The following is a 27,853-nucleotide window of genomic DNA, read 5'->3' as shown; positions in this document are numbered from 1 at the left end:
AACCAATCACAAAAGAGCAGACTGTCTGATCCCATATACATAAAGTTCAAACACAGGCAAAATTAAGTTCCTAAATTTTGGAGGGAAAATAGTGAGTTTCCCCAGGAAGCTGGTAATGTTCCATTTCTCCATGTGGGTGCTGGTTACCTCATGTGTTGTTTAAATGCATACAGAAGCACCTTACGCTTTGGGTATTTTTCTGTGTGTAGGCTCTACTTCAGTAAAACTTTTCTTAAAAAATAAGAACTTAAAATATATGGCCACTAAATACGTGAAAGCTTCATCAGGAATCCAGAGAAGTGTAAGTTCAAAAATAAAATACAATCTTTCACTCTTTGGATTGGCAAAGGTTAAGTTTAGTTTTCCTGGTTATCTCAGAAAAATGGTTGGACACCGTTTGCTTTAGGCCCTTGGGTTGCATTTGGCTATTATGGCTTATGGGTGTTTTAAAATCAATAATCCTTCGCTTTGTATACCATTTAATTTATTGAAGACACTGGGTCGCTTGCCCTGTACATTCTGGATTTGACTGATTGCTTCTGCTGCTTTCTCATTTTCTCCTCCATCCCCCATATTTCCTGTAAATTGTTGGTTAGCTGTAGAGACCAGATCCGGTTAGGGTTCAAAGTGTTCGGGCAAGAATCCATCCCAGGTGGGGCAGGTACTTCCTGCTTCTAGGGTTTGTCCCGCGTCCAGGTCTGCACAACTCAGCGCCTCCATTTTCAAGTTCCCCACCAGGCATTCACCTCTTGGTTTCAGTCTCTTGATGACCATCGCCTGGATCCATCGTTCCCCTAAGGGGCAAAATGATTTTCTAGCTCCTTGGCTCCCTCCTCATTTACCAGCTGGACTTATGTTCAGAGAACTTTCCGTCCTCCCGCTTTGTGAGGCTGAAATAGTAGGTGAGGAAAGGCAGGAGGGAGGCTTGATGCTTTCCCTTTAATTCAAAATCTCAGAATGAATGAATGAATGGGTGGAGGAGCGGTTGCCCTTGCCATCGCCAACGGTGGCCAAGTATTGGGGATCAGTAGAAATTCAGGGACATGTATGTATCTGGTTTTCCAATCAATCGCAGTCACCATCCTTGCTGAGGCCGTTGCAAGTTTTACCAGCACAGCCTCCTTTTTACAGAAAAGTTAAAAATAACAATTACTTTTTTTTTTTAAAGGTCAACCGCTCCCCCACCCCCACCCCCACCCCCCTCCAGCTCGGTGGGGGCGGGGAGACGAAGCGGCCGCACCGGCCCCGCGCGGGGTCGTCGGCGGGGTCCTCGGCCGGCTCCCGGCGTCCGGGGGGCGGGGCGAGGCGTGGGCGGGGCCGTCGCGGCTTTGCGCGCGGGGCGGGGCAGGTGGCGCTGCGACAGCGGCGGCGGCTGACAGAGGCGCGGCGCGCGGCCCCCGAGCGCGCTAACGCGGTCCCCGCCGGAGCCGCGGCGTCCCCGGTGCGGCCCTCGGCCCCGCTCCCGACCCCGCATCCCGCCGGCCCCAGGATGGGCGCGCGCGCCTCGGGCGGGCCCCGGGCCCGGCCCGGGCTCCTGCTGCTTCTCCTGCTGCTGCTGCTCGGGCTCCTGGCCCCGGGCGCGCAGGGGGCGCGGGGCCGCGGCGGCGCCGAGAAGAACAGCTACCGCCGCACGGTCAACACCTTCTCGCAGAGCGTCAGCAGCCTGTTCGGCGAGGACAACGTGCGCGCCGCTCACAAGGTGGGCGCCGGGCTCGAGCCTGCGGTCACCTTGCCCGGGCCAACGCGCACCTGGCTCCCGGGGCCGGCCTGGGCCGTGCGCGGCCTCCGGGGCCGCCGGGCGGCGGGGAGAGGGGAGGCCGGCCTGCGCCCCGGGGCCTCTGCGGCCTGCGGCCCCCCGCGCGCGGCCGGGGTCGGGCCCGGCGGCCGGTGGCGGCGCACGGCCGGGGGCGGGGGGCGGGCGCAGGGCCTCGGGGCGCCCTCTGCTCGGCGCCACACTTCTCCTTGGACCTTGCCCGCGGGCGCGGCGCGGCCCCTGGGCTGCGCCCACGCCGGCCGCGCCTCTCATTCATTCATTCAGCGCGTTTGAATGAGCACCTACTGTGAGCCAGGCGCCGCGCGCGCTGCCCAGGGGGCGCCCTGCCCTCTCCCCAGCAACCCCTGCGTTTCTGCCAGCCTCGCGCCGACCCACTTCCCCCGAGTACCTTAGGCCCTCCTCCTTCTGCTGCGAAGATATCTCGGCTTTTTTTTTTTTTTTTTTAACTTTACAAGAAAAGAAAGGGACCGATGCAGTCTCCTCTGTTGCTTTGGCCCAGTAACCCTCCTGAGCTCCTACTGTGTGCCGTCCCTTGATTCGGAGCGTTTTTACTTTGGAGCTGCTGTGTCGAGCGCTCAGGAGGAGCGCGGGAACGTGTGTCCGCACCCTGCGCTGCCCTCTGGAGCCCGGTGGGACAGGCTTCATTCGGGCCCGAGAAAGGGGAAGTGAATGAAAGACAGTTGCATGTGGTAACGTGGTTCCCTGAGGACAGCCCTTGCTGTTCCTCCTGTTGATGTCTTTGCTCCGGGCTGGCTAGCCCTGGGGTTTGGGAACTCAGGTTCTGGCTACCAGTTGACGGGCTGCTCGGCTTTGGGCCACGTGTGGCTTCATTTCCCTGAGCCTCAGTTTCTTTATCCTCTAAAAGGGGCTAATAATAATATCCCCTTCATTATGCGGTTGTAATTATGAATGCTTCCTGTAATTATGGTGCTTTCCTGGCCCAGAGTAATGACTGAATGTGTCAGCTACATCGTTTTGCGGACATTCCGGCCAAGGCACACATCCACTTTGCTTAGCCCTGCTGGAAGGACTTTCAGGATTTAAAAAAAAAAAAAAAGTTTTCTGGCGCTTGAGATAAAACAAAACAAAACCCAACTCAGACTGGCATTCTTCTTGGGTCGAGATCAGAACTCTTTCTGGGGTGACCAAGGTTTGTGCCTTCCACGGGGCTAATACAAATTTGTTATTCGCTTAAAATGTGCTGAGTGCTTTTATAGATAGAGTCACTCAATTAATTCTCAGAAAAACCCTATGAGTAGGTACTGTTCATGTTTTCATTTTGTAGGTGGGGAAACTGAGGCACAGAGTGGTGATGTGAGTGGCTTCAAGTCAAACTGAGTGGCAGAGCCGGGAATTAAACCCAGGCAGCTGGTGCCTTCATGGGTCTTTATGCCTCATGACCCTTTCCGTTCCTCCCCTCCCCCCATCAACGCAGCATCTAGAAGGAGACTGACCTGACATTTCCTGCCGAGCGTGGTCGCCCAGACTGGCCGGGCTTGGGGGAGACTGTTTTGTTAATCTTAATCAAAAGATTAAGCACAAAAACTGGGTATGCTGGCGATGTTGTTTTCAGCATGCCTGGGGTTACTAAGTCGGAGCCAGACCAGCTTGGTGGGTTGTGAGGTTTGAGGGTGTTTAAAGAAACACCCCATGGTCTAAGCTAGGCCTCGTCTGAAATAAACCTGCGGTGCTCTGGTTTGGAGCATGGGCCTTGCTGTCCAACAGACATGGATTGGAATTACTAGCCTTTGATCCTGGGCCAGTTGACTTGACCTCTCTGTCTCCTCTCCAGAGGAGATGAATTGGAGGGCCAAATGCGACTAGGTTGTATAATACCAGGTACTGAATGATTGTTTAGTAAATGGTAGGAGATATTTATGTAAGAAAGGGACTCTGGTAGGAAAGTGATATACTCACTTAGTCAATTAAAAATTATGAAGCGGCTTGTACATGAGTGTTCATCGGAGTGCTTTTCACGTTAGCCAAAGGGTGGAGACAACCCAAATGTCTATCTGCCGATGAATGAATGAACTGTGGCCTGTCCGAGCATGGAATATTATCCAGCCATAAAGAGGAGTGGAGCACTGATGGTGATACGTGGATGAACCTTGCAAACAGGTGAAAGAAGCCAGACACAAAAGGCCACATATTGTACAATGGCATTTGTGTGAAATGTTCCAGGACAAGCAAACCCATAGAGACTGAAAGCAGATGAATGGTTGCTAAGGGGAGGGGGTGGGGCGGGGTGGAAAGTGACTGTTTCATCGATCGGGGGTTTCTCTTCTGGGCAGAAAATGTTCCGGAACTAGGCAGAGGTGACTTGCACAGCATTGTGAATGTACCATATGGCACTGAACCGTACACTTTAAAATGGTTCAACCGGTTAATTTTATGCTATGTGTATTTTACAACAATTTTCAAAAATTTCTTAAGCACCTGCCATATGAGCCCAAGCCAGACAAAATCGTCCCCTCTCGAGGACCTTTCATAGGACAGGCAATAGACAAGTCAGACACTTAAAACAAGGTTATTTCAGGGGCGCCTGGGTGGCTTGGTCGGTTAAGCGTCCGACTTCGACTCAGGTCACGATCTCATGGTCTGTGAGTTCGAGCCCCGTGTCGGGCTCTGTTCTGACAGCTCGGAGACTGGAGCCTGTTTCAGATTCTGTGTTTCCCTCTCTCTCTGCCCCTCCCCTGTTCATGCTCTGTCTCTCTCTGTCTCAAAAATAAATAAACGTTAAAAAAAAAAAACAAGGTTATTTCGGAGTAGTAAGCACCATTAAAGAGGTAAGAGAAGATGATGTGCTAATGATGATGGGTAATCTTTGTTTAAGCTTAGGATGTGTCTCTCGCTGTTCTAAGAGAGAGAGCCTCTCTTATCAGCCCTGTTTTACGGAGAAGGAAAGTAAGGCAATGGAAAGGTTGAACCTCTCGCCCCCAGTTCCACTAATCAGTTGGAGGGAGGACTGGGAGTGCCCACACTTGTCACCTCTGCAGAATTGGAAATGACTGGAACAGAGTGGCCAGGGAAGTGAGCTGAAAGAGAAGGAGCTGGAGGGACAGAACATCCCAGGCAAAGGCAACAGTGTGAGCAAAGGCCCTGTGGTAGGAACAGGTTTGGTGTGTGAGGGCCAGAGAGGGTCCGTAGTAGGGCTGTGGCAGAGTGAACAAGGGACAGAGGGAGATTGAGACCTAGGTCACACAGGACCTAGGGTTTAACAAGACATCAATAGTGATGCCAGAAAGGCCTTGTGGAGAGCCAGGAGGAAGAGATCTGGTGCCCTGCCTGGAAGTATTGGGCAGGGGGTGGAGGAAGGGGTGTGAGTTGGGTCTGGGAAGATGGGTTGGCAGGGGAGGGAAGGGCTGAGACAAGGTTGGGGTCCGGTTCACAGGCGGCTGCGTTGGGGTGTGGATCTTGGGGAGCACAGGGGAAAAAATACAGGTGGACCCATGTGGTGGGAACATTTGAATGAGAAGCTGAGGGTTGGTGTTCTTATTAGTCCTTTGTTCCTTAGTTGTTTTGTTTTTAAGAAGATTAACATTTTTTTTTTTAATAAGGCCGTAGCTGCATGCAATGCCATTTCACATAGTTCAGGAGTAAAAAAAATGAATCTGCTTGCCCACTCTGACCCCATCTCCCATTTTCCTTCCTAGAGTAGCCTGCTGTTCTGAGCATCCGTACAGATCCTGCCCCTTTGTGGGTTTTCTGTTTTTCATTACGCATGCTGTTCCACTCCCCCTCCCCCTCCCCCTCCCCCTCCCCCTCCTCCTCCTCCTCCTCCTCCCCCCCTCTTCCTCCTCTTCTCCTCCTTCTCCTCCTTCTTAACAAATTTTGGCAACCAGATCTTATCGGTACATAAAGCTTTGCTTCCTTCCTTTTGGAGGAGTGCAGAAAGCAAACCATCATTCAGGACGTACCATAATTGAACCCACGCCTAATAGCTGACATTTTGTTAGCGTCCCCTCTTGTGCCCTCCAAATCTGGCTGCAGTAAAGGTCTTTCTATAGAGATTTTTGTGTGCAGGTTGTTAGAAATGGAATCGCTGAGTCAAAGGGTCTGTGCGTTCACAAGTGTTTATTTTTACTTTTTTTTTTTTTTTAAGTTTATTTATTTCGAGAGGAGGGTGGGGCGGACGAAGAGAGAAGCCCAAGCAGGCTCTGTGATGTCCACGCAGAGCCCTCCCCGTGGGACTCGAGACCACACACGCGAGATCGTGACCTGAGCTGAAATCAAGAGTCGGACGCTTAACCCACGGAGCCCCCTCCATGCCCCCATTCACAAATTTTCAAGTTGGAATATAATCGGTGTGCTTTTCTCCATGAGAAGTATAAAGCATCGTGAACTGTCACACCCCAAACACACCCGTGTCACCGGCATGCGGATCTAGAAATGGATTGTTCCTTGGGGCCCCTGGGTGGCGCAGTCGGTTAAGCGTCCGACTTCAGCCAGGTCACGATCTCGCGGTCCATGAGTTCGAGCCCCGCGTCGGGCTCTGGGCTGATGGCTCAGAGCCTGGAGCCTGTTTCCGCTTCTGTGTCTCCCTCTCTCTCTGCCCCTCCCCCGTTCATGCTCTGTCTCTCTCTGTCTCAAAAATAAATAAACGTTAAAAAAAAAAAATTAGAAATGGATCGTTCCAGTTCCCCTGTCCCCCACCCCAAGGCAACCGCTCTCCTGACTTGTGGCAACATAAGTTAGTTTTGTGTTTACCCCCACTTCCATATACGCTTTCAATACCGTGAAAGACGACTGAATTGTTTTCCAAAGAATTCTGCTGGTTTCCACTCCTGCCAAACACGTGAGCTCTACCTTCCACACCTTGTCCGACGAAGTGTGTCATTAAGTTTTTTATTACGTGTTTTATTGGTTTTATTACATCTTTTCACATATGCAGACTCCATCAGCCTTTTCTTGTCTGGAGACTGCCTTTTGTTTTCTTTGCCATTTTTTCCTATTGAGCTCTTTCTTTGTCTTTTGTTTTTGATTTTTTGAGATGCTGGCCCGTTTCGCTGTTTGCCGGTGAGCTTGTGGGGCAAAAATAACTCTGACGCTTTCCAGGCTTTTTTTCCCCGGCCCGTCTTAGCGGCTTTTTGGAGGTGTGACTGACATTACGCTTCGATAGACAGCGCATATTTAAAGTGGGACAAACGTGTCCGAAAGCGTACAAGTTGATAAATTTCGATGTGCGTGCACACCCGTGTAAACACCACCACAATCAAAACGTTTCTCGTTTTTATTACGAGAAATTTGGAAGTAAGGAACAGATGAAAGGCTGGAATGAAGAACAGGTAGAAACTTTCCCACTGAACCCACATTTTCACATTTTCCCCAAACTGGTTTCTCCCTTTTTCTTTACACACACACACACACACACGCACACACACACCGTTTTCTTCACGGAACCATTTGAAAGTAAGTTGCACGGGTGCCTGGGTGGCTCAGTCAGTTAAGCATCTGACTCTTGATTTTGACTCAGGTCATGATCTCACGGTTTGTGGTCTGTGGTTTGTGAGATCGAGCCCCATGTTAGGCTCTGAACTCACAGCACGGAGCCTCTCTCTGCCCCTCCCCTGCTCACGTGCGCACGCGCTCTCTCTCAAAATAAATAAACGTTAAAGAAAAGAGTAAGTTGCAAACATCGTGACACTTTCTCCTACAGAACCACAATACCACGGTCCCTCCATCCCCCCAAATTACATTTAGTACAGTAAAAACTTGTCCCGTACAGTCTGTATTCACATTTCCTTCGTAGCTTTAAAAAGAAAATCTAACACTTTATTAACCATGGCTCATTGCATTTGGTTTTCATGTCTCTTTAATGTCCTTTAGTCTGTCAGAGTCCCCTCACTTTTTGGGTGTGGGTGTGGAGAGCTTTTCTGACATTGACATTTTGGAATAGTGCAGACCAATTGTCTTTTTTGCTTTTCTTGTTTTGGTAACAGCTTTACTGAAAGTTCAGTAGTTTTGAGTATATTCAGACAGCTGCACAGCCCTCACCACAGTCAATTTTATTTTTATTTATTGATTGATTGATTTAAAATATTTATTTATTTTTGAGAGAGAGAGAGAGAGCGCACAAGCTGAGGAGGGGCAGAGAAAGGGAGATACTGAATCTGAAGCAGGCTCCAGGCTCTGAGCTGTCAGCACAGAGCCCGACTTGGGGCTTGAACTCACAAACCATGAGATCGTGACCTGAGCCAAAGTCGGACGCTTAACTGACTGAGCCACCCAGGCACCCCATTATTTGTTTTTGAGGGAGAGAGAGCAGGGGAGGGTCAGAGAGAGAATCCCAAGCAGGCTCTGTGCTGTCAGCAAAGAGCCCAATGCGAGGCTCGTTCTCATGAACTGTGAGATCATGACGTAAACTGAAATTGAGTCAGATGCTTAACCCACTGAGCCACCCAGTCGTCTCATCGTTGTCTTTTTGATTATAGTCCACAGGGTGAGGCTGGAATGGTATCTCACTGTGGTTTTGACAGACCAGTTCTTTCCTTCCTTCCTTCCTTCCTTCCTTCCTTCCTTCCTTCCTTCCTCTCTTTTCCTTCCTTCCTTCCTTCCTTCCTCCCTTCCTCCCTTCCTCCCTTCCTTCCTCCCTTCCTCCCTTCCTCCCTTCCTCCCTTCCTCCCTTCCTTCCTTCCTCTCTTTTCCTTCCTTCCTTCCTTCCTTCCTTCCTTCCTTCCTTCCTTCCTTTCTTCTTTCTTTCTTTCTTTCTTTCTTTCTTTCTTTCTTTCTTTCTTTCTTTCTTTCTTTCTTTCTTTCTTTCTTATTTTATTTTTAAGTAATCTCTACACCCAACATGGGACTCAAACTCACAACCCCAAGACCAAGAGTCACATGCTCCACTGACCCAGCCAGCCAGTCGCCCGCAGACCAGTCATTTCTTGAAATGTCCCATGGTGTGGTCGGATTGTTTCCTCGCGGTTAGGATGAGGGCACACGTCCGGATCTGGCAAGAATTCCCCTGAAGGGGTCTTGTGTCCCTGCCTTGTGCCCTGGAGGTGCCTTTCCCTTTTGTGACCCATTTGTGATCCGGTCGTCGGTTCCACTCTTTCCTGTTCGTGCAATCTTTGCATTTCTGGGTGTTCTTCACATGCTTGGGCAAACTCGAAACGGCAGAAACCCCACTCCTCCTCTGACTCGCTCGTCAGGACACATTTGCTGATCTTCCCTGGAGCCCATTTGCACAAGCCAGGGGATGACGGGCCGAGGGAAGGTTGGGGCGGAGGCAGGTGCCCTCAGGAGATGGACGTCCAGGCTTCTCTGCTACAAGAGAAGGGATAACGAAATCCAGGCTTCAGTAATTTTGTCCCTCCCACCGTGACGGCCGCCGGCCTCGAGTTAATTCATCTGAATCTCCCTTGGTTTCGTATTTCATACTGAACATTGTCCAACAGGTTCAAAGGCAGAATCCTGTAATGAACCCTGGACCCACCAGCCACTGCTTCCACGAATCAACCTTCTGCCATTCTTTTTAAAGCTTATTTATTTATTTTGAGGGGGAGGGGGCAGACAGAGAATCCCAAGCAGGTTCCCCGCTGTCAGCGCAGAGCCCGACGCGGGGCTCCATTTCCCGAACCGTGAGATCAGGACCTGAGCCGAGATCAAGAGTCATACGCTCTACCCACTGAGCCACCCGGGCTCCCCTCTTCCTCTGCTCTTTATGTCCACAGCGGCTTGTGTGGCGAGGTTGGGACTTGCCCTGGAGGCAAGGCCACGTTCACATTTGGCTGGGTGTGTTTCTCGACCCCCGCGGCCGGTGGTGGGAGAACCCCGTTAGTGGCTGGGGCCGCCCTCCCAGTGCCACATACGGGGCAGCTCGAACAGTAGGAATTTACTAGAAAACTGAGACCCTGGTGTCTCTCCACGGTGTGCGGGCAGCTGTCTTCTCCTTGCGTCCTCGCGGGGTCTTTCCTCTGTATGCGTCTGTGTCCCCATCTCCTCCCCAACAGGTCCCGTTGGCTGAGGGCTCAGCCTGGTGACCCCGTTTGACATTTCTTACCTCTCCAAAGGCCCTGTCGTCAATTCCAGTCACATTCGGAGGGCCTGGCGATTAGGGCTTCGACATAGGAAATCTGCAGGCACAAGGTTCATCCCCCTGAGGGCTCCTGGATGCCCTTCACAGGGTGAAGTGGGCCAAGGTGTCACAGGGCTGTATCCAAAGCAACCGCGCCGGCCCCCAGGGCCCAGGGCGAGTGTGTCCTGCTCCTGGCTAGAAGGCCAGCAGTGGGCCCTTCTCTGCTCTCAACCTCTCCTGCCCAGACCAGTTTCCGGGACGGGTCTGTTCTTTCTCCTGAGCAATGCCAGTCATGTTTGGGCCTGAGGGTTTCCTAAGAATGGCAGGTCTCCAAGCACCTACCTGGAGACCAGCGTGGGTAGGCGCTGAGACAGAAGCGTCCTTAGCCTTCGGCCGCCCGGGCTCCCGGTCTGTGCCAGCACCACGCAGAGGCCTTTACAGGTCGGAACGTCCAATCCTGTCTTTGCCCCATTTGACAGCTGACAAAGCTGAGGCACAGAGAGGTTCAGCAACGTTGAGCAGCCGTGTCTCTTCCTTCCAAAATAGCTGTTTCCTCGCACCCCTCCTGGGGGGCTCAGTGCCCTCCGAAGGACCCGATACCCTTTCCTCACAAAAGCCTTGGCGTTCCTTCCTTCTTCCTCCTTCCGAACAAATGGTAAAGCCTGCTACCTGGTTTTACCGACAGACACGCACAGATCGAACATACTTTCTGTGAGAGGACGCACAGAACAGGGGTGCCCATCAAGTGGAACGCTATCTGCCACCATAAAAAGGAATAAACTACTGAGTCCCGGTACAACATGGGAAATGTTATTTTGAGAGAAAGAAGCCAGACACAAGAGGTCACCTGCCGTATGATTCCGTTTGTACGGAAAGTCCAGGAAAGGCAAATCCGTGGAGACAGATTAGCGGTTGCCTAGGTTGGGGAGGAGGGATGGGGGTTGGCTGCTGATGAGTATGGGTTTGTCTTTCTTTCTTTCTTTCTTTCTTTCTTTCTTTCTTTCTTTCTTTCTTTCTTTCTTTCTCTTTTTTTAAAGATTATTTATTTATTTTGGGAGAGAGCCATCGAGCAGGGGAGGGGCAGAGAGAGGGAGAGAGACAATCCCAAGCAGGCTCCGCGCTGTCAGCACAGAGCCCAACGTGGGGCTCGATCCCACAAACCGTGAGATCGTGACCTGAGCCGAATTCAAGAGTCAGACGCTTAAATGACTGAGCCAGCCAGGCACCCCCTTTTTAAAAACATTTGATTTTATTTTACTTTTTCTTTTAAGCAGGCTCCACTCAGAACGTGGGGCTCGAACTCATGACCCCAAGATCAAGAGTCGCATGCTCTACCGACTGAGCCAGCCAGACACCCTGTTTTCTTTTTGTTGTTTGTTTTTTGTTTTTTAAAAATTTTTTAATTTGCCTCAAAGTTAGCATATAGTGCAACAATGATTTCAAGAATAGATTCCTTAATGCGTCTTACTTATTTAGCCCATTCCCCGCCCCCCCACAACCCCTCCAGCAACCCTCTGTTTGTTCTCATATGAGTGAAGTCATATGATTTTTGTCTTTCTCTGACTAATTTCACTTAGCATAATACTCTCCAGTTCCATCCACGTAGTTGCAAATGGCCAGATTTCATTCTCTTTGATTGCCGAGTAATACTCCATTGTATATATATAACATCTTTATCCATTCATCCATCGATGGCCATTTGGGCTCTTTCCATACTTTGGCTATCGTCGATAGTGCCGCTATAAACACGGGGGTGCATGTGTCCCTTCAAAACAGCACATCTGTTTCCCTTGGATAGATACCTAGTAGTGCGATTGCTGGGTCGTAGAGTAGTTCTATTTTTAATTTTTTGAGGACACTCCACGCTGTTTTCTAGAGTCTAGAGTGGCTGCACCAGTTTGCATTCCCATCCCTGTTTTTGTTTTTGTGTTTGTTTTTAATGCCAGCTCTTCCATTGTATGTTTTTTTTACCCTCCCATTTCAAAATAGCTTCATCGAGGTATAATTCACGTGTTCTACAATTCACCCCCTTAAAGTGCACCGTTCAGGCCTCGTTAGTCCGACCACAGAGCTGTGCAATCATTACCACAGTCGATGTTAGGACATTTCCTCGCTGCTAAAAGAAATTTTAGCTCTCACCGCCCCTGGCAACCAGCAGTCGACTTTCTGCCTCTGTGGGTTTGCCTCCTCTGGACTTTTCATACAGATGGAATCATACGATATGTGGTCTTTTGCGTCCGGCTTCTTTCCCTTAGCATCGTGTTTCAAGGTTCACTGACGTGGAAGCTCATGGTAACTCATTCTGTTTTATGGCCAAATAACATCCCACTGTATGGATGGACCAGGCTTTGTTTCTCCATCCGTCAGCTGATGGCCACGTGGTCTTTACGTGTACAAATCCCTTTAGTGTGATGACCTAAGGAGAAAAGGATGATTCCTTGCAGGAAGTGCTCTGGGGTCAGGGCTCAGTGCGAGTATGGGATGTCAGTGGGAATTTTGACCATTTACCATGTGCTCGAGGCATTTCATATGAGTATCCCGCTTAATGCTAAAATACCCAGTTGGGGTAGATACTAGTACATGCATTTAGTTAGTGGGAGCTCTGATACGTATCATATGTGTGTATACACACACACCCGTGGCTACGTAGCTAGCAGTAAGAAACAGAGCTGGGATTTGAACCCAGGCCCTTAAACTCAGCCACACGCGCTCTCAGCCAAGCCACAGAACTAGCACGGAGGTTACTGGAGTCCTGTCTCTCCTGGTGGCTGATTCAACCCTGCTCTCTTTCCCCTTGCGTCCTGGAGCAGTGATCCAGCCGTAAGGTCTGATTCAAAATGCTGTAGCCAGGGCTCCTGGGTGGCTCAGTCGGTTAAGCGCCCGACTCTTGATTTCGGCACAGGTCACGATCCCGTGGTTCGTGGGTTCGAGCCCCACATCGGGCTCTGCGCTGACAGCGCAGAGCCTGCTTGAGATTCTCTCTCTCCCTCTCTGACCCTCCCCCACATGTGCCCTCTGTCTCTAAATAAATAAATAACTTAAAAACAATAGCCATTTCACTCCAAGGCATTGATCACCCGCATGTGAGCCAAAGTGCACAAGTACAGGGCTCCCCTGTGTCACTCCCCTTTGCTGCAGTAGCGTGGGTGGGAATAGCCTAGGTGTCCATGGGTAGGGGATCGCTCAAACATCTTTAAGGAGAACAAGGCAGCTCTGTACGGTCTGAGGCAGAGTGTCACGTGAGAAAACCGTGCATAGTCACTGGCGCTTGGAGGAAGAATGTTTGTCTGCTGCTAGTCCCCCGGTGCATCAAAGGCAAGCCACAGAATAACGACAGAGCCTCCAGAAGGAGATTTGCATTATGGGGAGTGAGATGGGAGGGTTAGTTTTCACTGACTTCCCATTTGCAACTTTGAGTTTTATACCATGTGTACAGAATAGCACTTATTAAAAATAATAACCGGATGAATGAGACTACACCTCATTGAGCTGTTCCTCTAGCCTGGTCTTTCTCTGGAATCACCTGTAGAGATCAGGAAGCCCTCCGAGGACCTGGGTCCTTAAAGCCAGGTGGACATGGGTCTCTAGTGTTTCCCTCATGCCCAGGAGATGTGATACAGCTCACATGTGAGAGCCACCGCCCTCCCACCCTTCCTGTCCCAGGAGGCAGCACCCAACGTCCAGGCGGAATGGGAGGGGGTGGAAACTCCCACCATTTAAAAATGAGAAACCAGGGGCGCCTGGGTGGCTCAGTCGGTTAAGCGTCTGCCTTCGGCTCAGGTCATGATCTCGAGGTCTGTGAGTTCGAGCCCCGCCTCGGGCTCTGTGCTGACGGCTCAGAGCCTGGAGCCCACTTCCGATTCTGTGTCTCCCGCTCTCTGCCCCTCCCCCATTCATGCTCACACACACTCTCTCTCCTTCAAAAATAAACATTAAAAAAATAAATAAAAGATAAAGGTGAGAAATGAGGCAGAGAAAAGAAGGAGACCTTGAGCTTGACGTGGGCAGGAGGGCTTCAGGAGAAGTCAGAGGTGGAGTGGATCAGCTTTGTGGGGACCTCCTGTCTCCCCCTCGGCCCGTGGAGGAGGAGGCCTGAGCAGATTTCGCCCAGCTCCTGGCCCACCAAGCTCATGTCTGTGCCCAGGCTACTCGGCCACTCCTGCTGTGTCCTTCATCCCTGGCCGGCTCTGTTTTCCCACTAACGCGTGAACCAATGGCCCTGGGTGGACCAGGAGAAGGGGGCGTTGTCCCAGTCAGTGGTAGTGACCACTCTCTTGTTTTTGCAGTTCCTGACCAGGCTGACCGAGAGGTTCGTGCTGGGGGTGGACATGTTCATCGAAACACTGTGGAAAGTTTGGATGGAGCTCTTGGATGTTCTTGGACTTGATGGTACGTGGCGGGGGGGGGGGGGGGGGGAAGGCATTCATTGAAGGTGCTGTTTTATTCGAGTGGTTATCAAAGTGTGGACGCAGTACCCATAATGGGTGGCACACAGGACCCCTGGGGGGGGTAGGGAGGACACAAATGAACACTTAAAAAAATTTTTTTAAGGTTTGCTAATTTATTTACAGAGAGACAGAGACAGTGTGAGCGGGGGAGGGCCAGGGAGAGAGAGGGAGAGAATCCCAAGCCAGCTCTGCACTGTCAGCACAGAGCCCGATGTGGGGCTTGAACTCACGAACCGTGAGAATGTCACCTGAGCCAAAATCAAGAGTCGGATGCTTCCCTGACTGAGCCACCCAGGTGCCCCACAAACGAATATTTTTTATTGTGATAGTTGCATAAAGAAAGGGCCCGTCAAAAGTGAGATTCACAGATGCTGTTTAGGGTAAGGTACGTGTGGGTAGGGCTGATTCGTCGGCCCCCAGGCAAACCGCAAAGACCAGAGGTGGGGCCTCCGGGGTGTTGGGACCCATCACACACTCCTACCTACAGTTATTTAGGCACAAAGGGATTTCATACAGAGCTTGAGGCGGTCCCAGAGCCGTGCCCAGAACGCTGCCGAACTGGCCTGCCGCGGGAGTTGCTGCTCTGTGCGGAATCAGGAGGCTACTGCTGGAACGGTTCGATTCAAGGACTCGGCCGGTCCAGGCTGCCACCTCTCCCTCCAGGAAGTCTGCAGCCGCCCGTGTTGAGGCCCCAAGACCACCCCCAGGTTCGGCGAATCACCAGGAGGACTCAGGACTCAGTGTTATCGTCATGCTCACGGCTGTGATTTATTCCAGTGCAAGGACACAAAGCACCCTCAGCAAAAGGGGACAGGCCGGTGGGAGCCCCACAGGAAACCCTAATTCCACCAGCAACGATTTGTGGTGACGCGTGTAAAGTCGTCATCCACCAGGGAAGCCCGTTAGAGACTCTGCGCCCAGGGTGTTTCTTAGGGGCTGGTCATGTGGGCACCTTCTGCCCGGCACCTGCCAAAATTCCCGACACCCCGCGGGAAAGCAGGTGGTCAGCATAAACCACAGAATGTGTGCAAATAGTCCAGGCACAGGGAGCCCCCGTTATCAGGGAATGGAGGGAAGGCCCCTCCACTACCCGTGTTCTTTCCACCCCCCAAGCAGATAACTCAACTCTCCGTGCGTTGACCAGGCGTCCCACGAATTGAACTGAATTCTGAGCCCGGCTACCTGGAGGTATAATGTCAGAGCGAGCCCACGGGGTCAGGGCTCATCCCACAGGACTGCCCCTCCCTCTTCAGATGCCAGTTGCAAGCCCCCGCTGTGCTTCTGACCAAGCAAGTGGCTCTAGTTCGGAGATTCCCCCTCCTTGGGTTTGATTAATTTGCCAGAGCGGCTCACAGAACTCCAGAACACCACTTACTAGCTCGGCAGTTTATTGCAGGAGGATGTAACTCAGGACCAGCCCGATGGAGGAGATGTTCGGGTGCGTTCTGTAGGAAGACGCACGGAGCTTTGATGTTCCCTGAGCTCCCCATCTCAGAAGCTCCTGTCGGGTTTTTGTGGTGGCTCTGTCACACGGGCACGATTGATGAAGCCATTGGCCGTCGGTGACTGACTCAGCCTCCAGCTGCTCTCCCCTCCCTGGAGGTCAGGGGATGGGTCTGAAATTCCAACCTTCTCCTCACGATGGGTTCTCCTGGTCCCCCATCCTCAGGGCCTGTCCAGAGGTGACTGTGTCAGCACATACTCAGGTGTGGCCGAAAGGACCCTGTTAAGAATTAATCCAAAGTTTCTAGGAGGAGCTCTGTCCCAGGAATGGGGACAAAGACCAAATATATATATATATGTATATATACACACACACACACACATATACTTCTTCTTATAAATCACCGTATCACACTCCAGAAACCCAAGTTCCCAGATGTCAGCCAAGGGCCATATTAATCCTTTCCGGCACCTCTTTCTAGAGAGCGGACTCGGGCCTGCCGTGTTAACCCGTTCCTGCACACTTCCTAATTCCGTGTCCTCTCTTGGCCCCTTGTGGTTCCTTCTCAACAAACCAGCCAGGGTGATTTTAGTTTTTATTAGTTCTTTTGTTGCACAGAGTGATTAAAAAAAAAAAATAAAAGGATCAGTCAGGTTAAGTCGTTCACCTTAAAACTGCCCAGTGACTTCTGTTGCTCTTGGAATTGACACAGGGCTCCCACGGAGACCGTCGGCTCCAAGGATCTGCCCAGCCTCCCCACCCAGCCCCGGCCTCCGTCCTGTCCTCGGACACATGTTTGTTTCCTTTAGGTGTTCCCCACTGGGAGCAGGCCCTCAGCCCTTTGCCTGCTCAGGTCTTTCCCATCCTTGGGTCTCTGGTACATGACACCTCCTCCAGGGGGCCCATCCTGACTACCCCATGTACAGGGACCCTGTTCTCACGCCTACAATCCCTTGTCAGCTGTAATGTTCCGCAGCGTGCACACGTGTGTGTATATGTTTATTGCCCATATTTCTTCCAGAATCAGCTCCTGTGAGCAGGGTTTTGCCCATCTCCCCCAGGCTGCACCCTCCACCTCACTCTGCCTCTGGTGGATAGGGTCCCGTCATTAATAAAAGTTGGGGGACTCTTGGCCCCTCTGCTTCGCTGCTGGTGGGAGTTCACTTGCGTCCCCCCAAAAGTACCCCAAAAGCTCCAGTATCTATGAATGTGACCTTATTTGGGAATGGAGTTTTTGCAGATGTGATCAAGTTAGGTTGGGGTCTATCCTGGATTAGAGTGGCTCCTAAATCCCACCAGCCAGTGTCTGGTGTCCTTGTAAGAAGAGGGAAATTTGGACACAGAGACAAACACAGAGAGGAGATGGCCCTGTGGACACAGATGCAGAGACTGGAGGGACGTGGCCACAAGCCAAGGGTGCCTGGAGCCCCCAGGAGCTGCAAGAGGCAGGAGGGACTCCCTCTGAGCGCTCAGGGAGCACGGCCCTGCCCGCACCTTGATTTCAGAATTCTGGCCCCAGCGGGCAAGACGATACAGTCCCAATGCTCTAGCAATGCCACTCGCAGCCTCCTGGGATTGGGGCTGAGCCAACACACCACCCAGATACGGCAACTGTGTGCAATCCCGCTCGGAGTCCGTATTCGCCACCCGCCCAGATTGTTAAACTCTCGGTATTTCCATCCCTGGCCAACAAGGAGCCCTGGAGAAGCAAACCCGATTGCAAAAAGTTGCATGCAGCTTGGAGCGGAAACCTGCGGTGGAGACAGCCTCCTGATTACCTGGGAGGGGACCAGAACAGAGTCATTCCGCAGAGGCCCCACGTGCTTGCGTTCGTGGGGAGGGCAGCTGGCACGTTCCGGAGGTGAAAGAACCCCTCCCACGTCATGTTCTCCCCTTGTATTTGGCGCATAAACTTCAAAGCATCCAGAGGCCTTTGGGATTTTCAGCTTCTGCTTAGAAGTCTGAGCACGCAGGAGGCTTTACAGGAAATAGCGTTCCGAAGTTGGATGTTCTGGTGCACAAGATCTCCATGAGCACAATCCTCTAATTCCTGTCTCCAGAATCTCTCGGGGTACCGGTTAAAGTGGAGCCTCCTTAGCCAGAGCCGTCCAGTAGAAAGAGAGCGCCCGATGATGTCACATGCTCCAGTTGCCACGTAAAAAAAAGTAAAAAGAAACCAGCGACACTAACTTAATAAGGTATTTCAGTTAACCCAAGAGATTCAAACTCTTGTCATCTCAACTTGTGGTAAGCGTGTGGAATTATGAATGAGGCATCTTTACATTTTGGGGGGGGGGGGGTGTGAGGCCTTCGTGATCCAGCCTGTATTTGACACAGCACATCCCAGTTCAGACGTGCCTTGTTTCAAGCGCTCAGTGGCCACACGTGGCCGATGGCTCCCGTAACGGGCACCGTGGCGTTAGCCTGCTCTAGACCCGGTGGCTCAAGTCACTCTTCCGGGAAGGAGTTGGAAGGATGCACTTAAAGTCTCGTCCCTTCATCAGGCTGTTTACTCTGTCTGAAGCCTTGGGAGCCGCTTCTGACACACGCACGCTCGTGAGACGCATCAGGGTAGCGCAGTCCGAAAACCAGACTCCCTGCCTCGAGATTCCCAGCTCCGCCCTGTCCTTGCTGCGGGACCCGGGGCAAGTCACGCTGTGTGCCTGAGCCCCACCCCGTGTGGAAAACGCTATGTATCATCAGCACGTCGTGAGGACCAGATGACAATTTGTGCGGAGCCATCAGAGCAGCGCGTGGGCCCGCGGTAAATACCTTGTGATCCCTTCACGGCTTACGGAGGGGATCCGCTCCGAAAAGTCATTCGTCAGGCCCCTGTGGGACCCACCCAGGCTCGATTCCCCACGCCGAGGGCCGTCTGTGTCCGGCTGCACACGCAGCCGGCTTTCCCCTGGCTCTGAATCGGGGTGGACCCCTAATCCGGTAGGACCGGTGACCTCGCGGGGAGCTTGGGCCCAGCGGCCCCGGGGAGAAGGCCACCTGAAGACGAAGGTCTCGGAGTCAGGGGGATGCTCCCACGAGTCAAGAAGACCACGGATCGCCCACACCCCCCAGAGGCTGGGGAGAGGCCTGGGACGGGCTGTCCCCCGGCGGCCTCAGAAGGCGCCACCCTGCTGACGCCTTGACCTCAGACTGTGTGCGAATACGTACGTTCCCGTTGCCTAAGCTTCTCGGCCTGTGCTGCTTTGTTGTGGCAGCTCCGGGAAGCGGGTTCAGGCAGGAGCGACGAGTTGCTCATGTTCTAGGTGCGATTTGTAGGGCCTCCGGCGAGGCACACTGCTTCTTACCCCCCTCGCTGGATTGCAGCGCGGGTTTCAGCGAGGTCGTGCCTGTGTCAACATTCTCTGCCCTAGTCCTAGATCCACCCCCACCGAGGGTCCTTGTCCTCGCTGGTCACCTAACTTAGCCCCTTGTTACCCTGATAATAACACGTGGTATGTAGCTTCAGATATACTTAGGCTAGTCCGGTGGTTCTCAAAGTATGCTCTGAGGAACCCTGGAGGGGGTTCCTGAGACCCCCTCAGGGGAACTGTGAGGTCCCCCCTTCTCCAGCAACCTGTGTGAGGCCAGGCATTCAAGGGATCCTTCGATGTATCAATTCCACGTTGATAATATGTTGCATATGTTGGGCTAAATATCTTTTTTTTTTAAGTTTATTCATTTATTTTGAGAGAGAGAGAGAGATCACACCAAGTGTGCATGTAAGTGGGGGAGGGGCAGAGAGAGAGGAGAGACAGCATCCCAAGCAGGCTCCTCGCTGACAGCAGAAAGCCCCATGCCGGGGCTCAAAGTCACCAACTGTGAGATCGTGACCTGAGTGGAAATCAAGTGTCAGACACTTAACCAACTGAGCCACCAGGCGCCCCTGTTGGGCTAAACATCTTAATGTTAATTTTGCCTATTTCTTTTTTGCCCCTTTTAATGTGGCTACTAGAAATATTTGTTTGTTCTGTTATTCATTCATTTATTCATTTATTTATTTAAAGTAGGTATTTTAAGCGTGCCTGGATGGCTCAGTCAGTTAAGCGTCTGACTTCGGCTCAGGTCATGATCTCACTGTTCGTAAGTTCGAGCCCCGCGTCGGGCTCTGTGCTGATGGTGTGCCGTCGGCTTGGGATTCTGTCTCTCCTTCTCTCTGACCGTCCCCGACCTGTGCTCGCTGTCTCTCTCAAAATAAATAAATGAACTTTAAAAATAAAATAAAACAAAGATTTTATTCTTAAGTAATCTCTACACCCAACACAGGGCTCAAACTCACAGCCCCAAGATCAACAGTTGCATACTCTGTGGACTGAGCCAGCCAGGTGCCCCTAGAAATGTTGAAAATCTATCGGTGGCCCACGTTTGTGGCTGACATTCTGTTTCTGTGAATTCAAAACCAGATCTGAGGATCCAGCTCTCTCCTAACAGGCCAGATATTTAAAAAAAAAAAAAAAGAGTTGTAAAAATGCAAAACATCTCACTGTTTTCATCATCGGGATTTTTTGGTTCTGTTTTGGAAATCAGTTATTCTTCTCGAAAAATATATTATTTGTGTTAGCCTGTAATGGGTCCATTGTTATTTTTTTTCCAAACTTTTATTTAAATTCTAGTTAGTTAACATATAGTCTGTAATACTGGTTTCAGCAGTAGAATTTAGTGATTCATCACGTATTATACCCAGTGCTCATTATAACAAGTACCCTCCTGGGACGCCTGGGTGGCTCAGTCAGTTGAGCCACCGACTTCGGCTCAGGTCATGATCTCGTGGTCCGTGTGTTCGAGCCCCGCGTCGGGCTCTGTGCTGACAGCTCGGAGCCTGGAGCTGCTTCGGATTCTGTGTCTCCCTCTCTTCTGCCCCTCCCCCACTCATGTTCGTGCTCTCTCTCTCTCTCTCTCTCTCTGTCAAAAATAAATAAACATTGAAAAAAAATTAAAAACAAAAACCAAGTACCCTCCTTAGTACCGATCACCCATTTAGCCCACCCCCCACCCACTTCCCGGGTTCATTGCTGTTTCTAAACGAATTAATAATAACAATGTTTAAAAATTAATTTATACTGGGGCACCTGGGTGGCTCAGTTGGTTAAGGGTACAACTCTTGAATTTGACTCAGGTCATGATCCCAGGGTCTGGGATCAAGCCCTAAGTCGGACCCCATGCTGAGTATGGAGCTTGCCTAAGATTCTCGCTCTCTCTCTCTCTCTCTCTCTCTGCCCCTCCCCCTCCCCCTCCACCTGCACACAATGCTCTCTCTCTCTAAAATAAAAAAAAAAAATAAAAATAAATTAATTAATTAATTTCTATCTTTTGCTTAATTTTTCCGTGAACCCAAAACCCCTCTGAAAAATTAAGACTATTTAAAAAAAGAAAATGTTTGGGGCGCCTGGGTGGCTCAGTTGGTCAGGCGACTGACTTCGGCTCAGGTCATGATCTCGCAGTTCATGAGTTCGAGCCCCGTGTCGGGCTCTGTGCTGACAGATCAGAGCCTGGAGCCTGCTTCAGATTCTGTGTGTCTCCCTCTCTCTCTCTGCCCCTCCCCTGCTCGCACTCTGTGTCTCTCTGTCTCTCAATAATAAATAAACATTAAAAATAATTTATAAAAAAAATTTGTTTAAGAAAAATTAGCCTGGAAGTATGAGGTATATTTAAGTACAAAATCATAATGAAATTTGTTGTTGTTTTAATTTTTTTTTTTTTAGCATTTATTTATTATTGAGAGACACAGAGAGACAGAGCATGAGCAGGGGATGGGCAGAGAGAGAGGGAGACACAGAATCTGAGGCAGGCTCCAGGCTCTGAGCTGTCAGCACAGAGCCCGACGTGGGGCCCGAACTCACAAACTGCGAGATCATGACCTGAGCCGAAGTCAGTTGCCTGACCAACTGAGCCACCAAGGCGCCCCATTGTTGTTTTTTTAACATTTTTAACATTTGAGAGACAGAGTATGAGTGGGGGAGGGGCAGAGGGAGAGGGAGACACAGAATCCGAAGCAGGCTCCAGGCTTCCAGCGGTCAGCACAGAGCCCGACGTGGGGCTCGAACTCATGAACTGCGAGATCATGACCTGAGCCGAAGTTGGACGCTTAACTGACTGAGCCACCCAGGCGCCCCATAGTGTTGTGACTTTGAGAAGAATGTTTATTCTTAAAACACGAGAGCCATCAGAATTGGAAAAGAAGAAGGAAAATTATCTGTTTGCAGGTGGCATGATTTATCCATAGAAAATCCTAGAGACTCCACGAAAACACTGTTAGATCTGATCAACGAATTCAGTAAAGTCGCAGGGTGCAACATTAACATACAAAAATCAGCAGTATTGTTATACCCTAACGATGAACGTATCCAAAAAAGAAATAAAATGATGCCATTTACAATAGCATGAAAAACCATAAAATACTTAGGAATAACCTTAACCAAGGAGGTGAAAGATAAATCGTAAGACATCGACGAAAGGCATCGGAGACAGCGTGAATAACTGGAAAATTATCCCATGTTCATGGATTGGAAGAATTAATGTTAACATGTCTGTTATTTACCCGAAGCCATCTACAGATTGAATGCAATCCCTATCAAGGTTCCAATGGCTTTTTTTTTTACAGATGTGGGGAAAAGAAATCCTAAAATTTACATGGAACTGTAGAAGCCAAAGGAATCCTGAGAAAAGAACACCACACTTCCCGATTTCAAGTTGTATTATAAGCCTCAGGAACCAAACCAGCATAGTGCAGCATGAAAACTGACACGCAGACCAATGGAAGAGAATTGAGAGCCCAGAAATAAACCCCAGGGGTACGTGGTCAACTGAAATTTGACAAGGGAGCCAAGAACACTCAATGGAGAAAAGACGGTCACCTTAGTAGATGGTGCGGGGAAAATTGGGTATCCACGCGTAAAAGAATGAAACGAGGCCCCTACCTTACACCACTCACAAAAATTAACTCAAAATGTATGAAAGACTTATTAAATGTAAGGCCAGACACCATGAAACTCCATAAAGCTCTTTGACATCGGTCTTGGCAATGATTTTTCTGGATTTGGCACCAAAAGCAAAAATAAACAAGGAGTGCTACTCAAACCAAGAAACTTCTGCACAGCAGAAGAAACCATCACAAAATGAAAAGTACCAGGGCACGTGGGGGGCTCAGTCGGTTGAGCGTCCGACTTCGGCTCAGGCCATGATCTTGCGGCTTGTGAGGTCGAGCCCCGCGTCGGGCTCTGTGCTGACACCTCGGAGCCTGGAGCCCGCTTCGGATTCTGTGTCTCCCTCTCTCTCTGCGCCCCCGCCCCCCCCACTTGTACTCTGTCTCTTTCTGTCTCGAAAATAAATAAAAACATTTTTAAAAATTTTTTTAAAAAAGGAAAGTACCTATGGAATGGGAAAAACTATTTGTAAACCACGTATCTATTAAGGGGTTAATAACCAAAATCTATAAAGAGCTCCTACAACTCAATAGCGAGAAACCCACAGTGTGATTAAAATATAAGCAGAGGACCCATTAGACGTTTTTCCAAAGGAGATATCCAAATGGCCAACAGTTAATGGGGTGCCTGGGTGGCTCAGTCAATGAAGCATCCTACTCTCGATTTCGGCTCAGGTTATGATCTCACGGTTGTTGGGACCGAGCTCCGTGTCGGGCTGTGTGCTGACAGAGTGGAGGCTGCTTGGGATCCTCTCTCTCTCCTCTTTCTGGCCCTCCCCCAACTCGTGTGCATGCTCTCTCAAAATAAATAAATAAACATTTTTTAAAAACCCAAAAGAACAGATAGCCAACACTTACATAAAAAAGTGTTCAACATCACTCATGAGGACAGTGCAAATCAAAACCACACATTATCTCACACGTGCTGGAATGACCATTATCAAAAAGACAAGAGTTTACAAATGCCGGCAAGGACGCGGACCGAAAGGAACCTTTCCTTGTGCACTGGTGGTGGGATTGTAAATTGAGGCAGTGAAGAAGTGACACACACACACACACACACACACACACACACACACACACACACACCGTGGAATGTTATTCGGCCATAAAAGAGAAGGAAATCCTGCCTGCCATTTGTGACAACTTGGATGGACCTCGAGGGCATTATGGCACGTGAAACAAGTCCGAGAAAGACAGATACCTGATAATCTCACTTATATGAAGAATCTTAAAAAAAAAAAAAAAAAAAAACCAGCAGGGGCGCCTGGGTGGCTCAGTCAGTTGAACGTCCGACTTCGGCTCAGGTCACGATCTCGCGGTCCGTGTGTTCGAGCCCCGCGTCGGGCTCTGTGCTGACAGCTCGGAGCCCGGAGCCTGCTTCGGATTCTGGGTCTCCCTCTCCCCCTGCCCCTCCCCCACTCATGCTCTGCCTGTCTCTCTCCGTCAAAAATAAAAATAAACTTAAAAAAAAAACCAGCAATGACAACAACTCATGGAGAAAGAGATCAGATTTGTAGTCAGAGGTGGGTGATAGTGGGTGCGGGAATTGGAATAAGAGGATCAAGGTACAAATTTCTAGTTATAAGATAAGTAAGCACCGGGGGTGTAATTTAGAAAGTGAGGACTGCAGTTAACTCTGCTCTATGGTATATATGAAAGTTATTAAGAGAGGAGTAGATCCTAAGAGTTCTCAGGACAAGAAAAAAAGCATTTTTTTCTCTCTTTTTTTTTTTTTTTTGTATCCGTATGAGGTGATGGATGTTCATTAAATTTATTGTGCTAATAATTTCACAATCGATGTAATGAGTCATGCTCTTGAACTTATACAGTGCTTTTTGTCAGTTATATCTCAATAAAGCTGTGTCAGTGTTCACAGGTAGGTGGTTAGGCAGGGAGGTGGCTTTGCAGCACGAGGGCCTCAGGACCGAGGCACCGTCCGTCTTATGGCTTAGGTGACTTCCCTTACCTCGTGGCCCAATATAGCTGCTCCCACTCCCGCCATTGCATCTCCATCGCAGCAGGCAGAAGAAGAGAGAAAGGGCACATTCCTGCTACTTTTAGGAAAGACCCCGCAAAGCCACCACAAAATATCTCCTTGACCAGAGCTTAGTCTCGGAGCTTCAAGGGAGGCTGGAAACGCCTTCCTCCTAGGCAGCCACGCACCCAGCCTACACCTGGGCGTTTGCTACCATGGGAGACAGGAAGGAAGGAGATAGAGGACGGGCTTGTAAGCTCTGCCCTGCCATGAAAGGTGTTTTCAACTCAGGATGCGGCAGGTGGCCTCGGAGGGTGCCCTGCCTTCCCCCAGGGCTTCGTGTGAAGGATAAACAGGCCGCGGACTTGACGTGCGTAGGGCGGAGACCCAGCGCACCCCCACACCCCTCTTGCAGAGAAGCCCCCGGCTCGTGCTGACCCGCCACTGTCCCTCTTTTCTGTTCCGCAGTGTCGAACCTGTCCCAGTATTTCAGCCCGGCCTCGGTGGCCAACAGCCCGGCCCGCGCCCTCTTGCTGGTGGGCGTCGTCCTCCTGGCCTACTGGTTCCTGTCTCTGACGCTGGGCTTCACCTTCAGCCTGCTGCACGTGGTGTTCGGCCGCTTCTTCTGGATCGCCCGGGTCATCCTGTTTTCCATGTCCTGCGTCTACGTCCTGCACAAGTACGAGGGGGAGCCGGAGAACGCAGTCCTGCCCCTGTGCTTCGTGGTGGCCATCTACTTCATGACCGGGCCCATGGGCTTCTACTGGCGCAGCAGCCCCAGTGGCCCCAGCGTGGAGGAGAAGCTGGAGCACCTGGAGAACCAGGTCAGACTGCTCAACATCCGCCTCAACAAAGTGCTGGAGAGTCTCGACCGCACCAACGGCAAGTGACAATCAGCCAGCCGGCCGGGTCCCCCCGTACCAGCGCCCTGCCTCAGAAAGCAAAAAAGAAGAAGGAAGAAAAGAATGGCCAAGCCCAAGCAGTCCTAATAAACATTCCCGAGCAGGAAGCGGGGCGCTTTGCGAGGGTATTTCCGGCCACGTGTCAGCCCCTAGGGACACGTTCCCAGAGGAATGACAGGATTGTTTACGCGGAACTACCCGCGAAGGGTCGTTAGTGGGGGGAAGAAATATTTTTTAAAACAAAGGATATAACCATATTAGCTGTATGGTAAGAGTTTATCTGTGCATAGTGCATAAAGTTAATTTTTTCAAGCACTTAAATACATCTTTTGTAAGGTTTTTTAATAAAGGCAGATCGAGTCAAGTTTGATAAAACTCTACACTGAGGGGGAGAATATGCTAATCGGACATTTTAGACGAAGAGTTCCAGCGCCACTGTTTGTCGTCACGGCATAGGGATTGGTGGGTGAGGTCTGTGTGCGTTCTTCTCATGCTCCAAAACCGTGAACTTCGTTTTATGTCACTTTTGGTTGACGGTGACTCAGCTGATGGATGTCGTTGTTTCTGGATGTGGGTGGTTGGGGTCCAGGACGAAACTAAACATCTTCTGGGTCCTCGTGACCCCAGCCAGGCCCCCGTCAATTATATTTCTAAGTGGAGAAAGAGATCGTTATCCATAGAAAACCCGAGATCCTTCGTTTCTGTTTTTGTTTTCCCTTTCTGAACTTTGATGTTTTTAACCTCCGCGTTTTGTAAGGGAAGATCCAAGGACCAAGCGAAGAAATGTCTTCGGAGTTCGATGCCGAGAGCTACCTGGGTGAGTGCCAAAACTCCCCCTGTCCGGAGTCTATCTGATGCCCCGGTATCACCATTCGCCAGCTAGACCTGTAGAGAAAAGGTACGCTCTCGAGGGTTTTTATTTGTGTCACTGTAGTGTGGGTTGACTCAGGACCTCGGAATTAAAACAAACTCTAGCAGCTAATAACATTTTCAAGTCTCTTGCTGCTTATAAGGCATTCTCAGGAGCAGTAAGCAGCAATAAACACGCCTTGGAGAAGATCCGAATTCTTTTTCCTGAAATTTTTACGACACACGTGTTATGTGCTTTCTGTGTGAAGTCTGTGGTGCCCTCGTTTTCGGCGGCGCCTAGGGGCAGAGAGGGACATACCGGGCAGACAGCGATGGGGGTCCTCGACAGGGGCGCCTTGCGAGGCTGGATCAGGGCTCGATGCACGCGGCCCAGTGTAGACACCCCCCCCAGGCCTGTTGGTAAGCATCAGGCCACACATGAACAAGGAAAGGGAGTTCTGGCCGCCACAATCCTTCCCTGCCCACCTACGTGCCCCGGCGGCCCCCCGACAGAGGCTCTGTATGCAGATTTGCAGAGACCCCCCCCCCCCACTCCAGTTGGATCGGGTAGAACCAAGACCTCCACGGTCCACGCATCGTTCCGGAGAAACACTCAGCTGTCTGCTAACTCCTGTGCGGTTTCCATGAAGTTTTACTGCTGGATGCAAGTATCCGGAAAACCGGAGCAGATGTTTCTGAGAATGTTTACGAAACCTCTCTGTGTGAGGTGCACGTAACGGGACCCAACCTTTGCAGCATTCGGTTCGCTTCCTGAAACGCATACGTGTTTTCCGGGGTCTGCCCGGGGCAAACCTTTCTCCGGGGGCATTTGGAGCCTGAAGCCGTTGCAGTCAGAATCTTGGAGGCCAATCTCTTTCAGCACAAGGGGTATAAAAAATAGCCCCGGGGAGGCCATCCCGGCCTGCCTTCCTCTTGTGCGTTTGGCTCTCGTGCATCGGGCGCGTTGAGATCCCAAAACATTGCTTTGCTCGTGTTGGCCAGGGCAGAACTGACGTTTCTCTGCACACAGCTTGTAAGTCCTAAACTGTCACCGGTCTGGATGGAATATCCACTCTGTTCCCCTGGCCGCCTTCCCCCGCGAACCCTGAAAGGCACCGTGCTGTGTTGGGGTCAACAGGAAAACCGTTTTCACTTCCGGTAAACCAAGGGAGGCGCGTGCACCTGGGCGCTGGCGCGCGGAGGCCTAAGCAGCAGGTAGAAATCGCTGTTGGTCACATGCGCTGTTTCCGCCCCATGAGCCAAGGGTTGGGCTCTCTGAGGCCAACCTTGGTTTCATGCACTGCGATGAAAGATGGCTTTATTTTTAATGAAAGCACCTACAGTTACAAAGGAGTATCACTTCGGGGCAGAACATTCTTTGGAATTCTGGTAGAAACCGTGGACGTTCGGTCTGAACAACGCCTGCTTTTTAACGCATCCATTTGACTTTTGTTTTGGGGCCTCGTCTTAACCCCAAATAGCTGGGGATTTTGTTTTGTCTCTCTCTCCGCTCCACGGAAGCTTCTTA

At 50.7% G+C, this 27,853-nt stretch overlaps 1 protein-coding gene across 1 annotated transcript; it reads left to right on the top strand.

Annotated features, from left to right (window-relative positions):
• Positions 1 to 1,369: 1,369 nt before the first annotated feature.
• On the top strand, positions 1,370 to 26,165 carry BRI3BP (BRI3 binding protein). The gene is made up of 3 exons (XM_027043875.2): positions 1,370 to 1,699; positions 14,072 to 14,174; positions 25,043 to 26,165. The coding sequence occupies exons 1-3, from the start codon at positions 1,490 to 1,492 to the stop codon at positions 25,462 to 25,464; spliced, it is 735 nt and encodes a 244-aa protein (XP_026899676.1). The 5' UTR covers positions 1,370 to 1,489; the 3' UTR covers positions 25,465 to 26,165.
• The last annotated feature ends 1,688 nt before the right edge of the window (positions 26,166 to 27,853 follow it).

The sequence above is a fragment of the Acinonyx jubatus genome, chromosome D3 (assembly GCF_027475565.1).
Source record: "Acinonyx jubatus isolate Ajub_Pintada_27869175 chromosome D3, VMU_Ajub_asm_v1.0, whole genome shotgun sequence".
NCBI classification, from domain to species: domain Eukaryota; kingdom Metazoa; phylum Chordata; class Mammalia; order Carnivora; family Felidae; genus Acinonyx; species Acinonyx jubatus.
The sequence above is the reverse complement of the archived record's forward strand: the minus strand, read 5'-3'. Positions and strand labels throughout refer to the sequence as shown.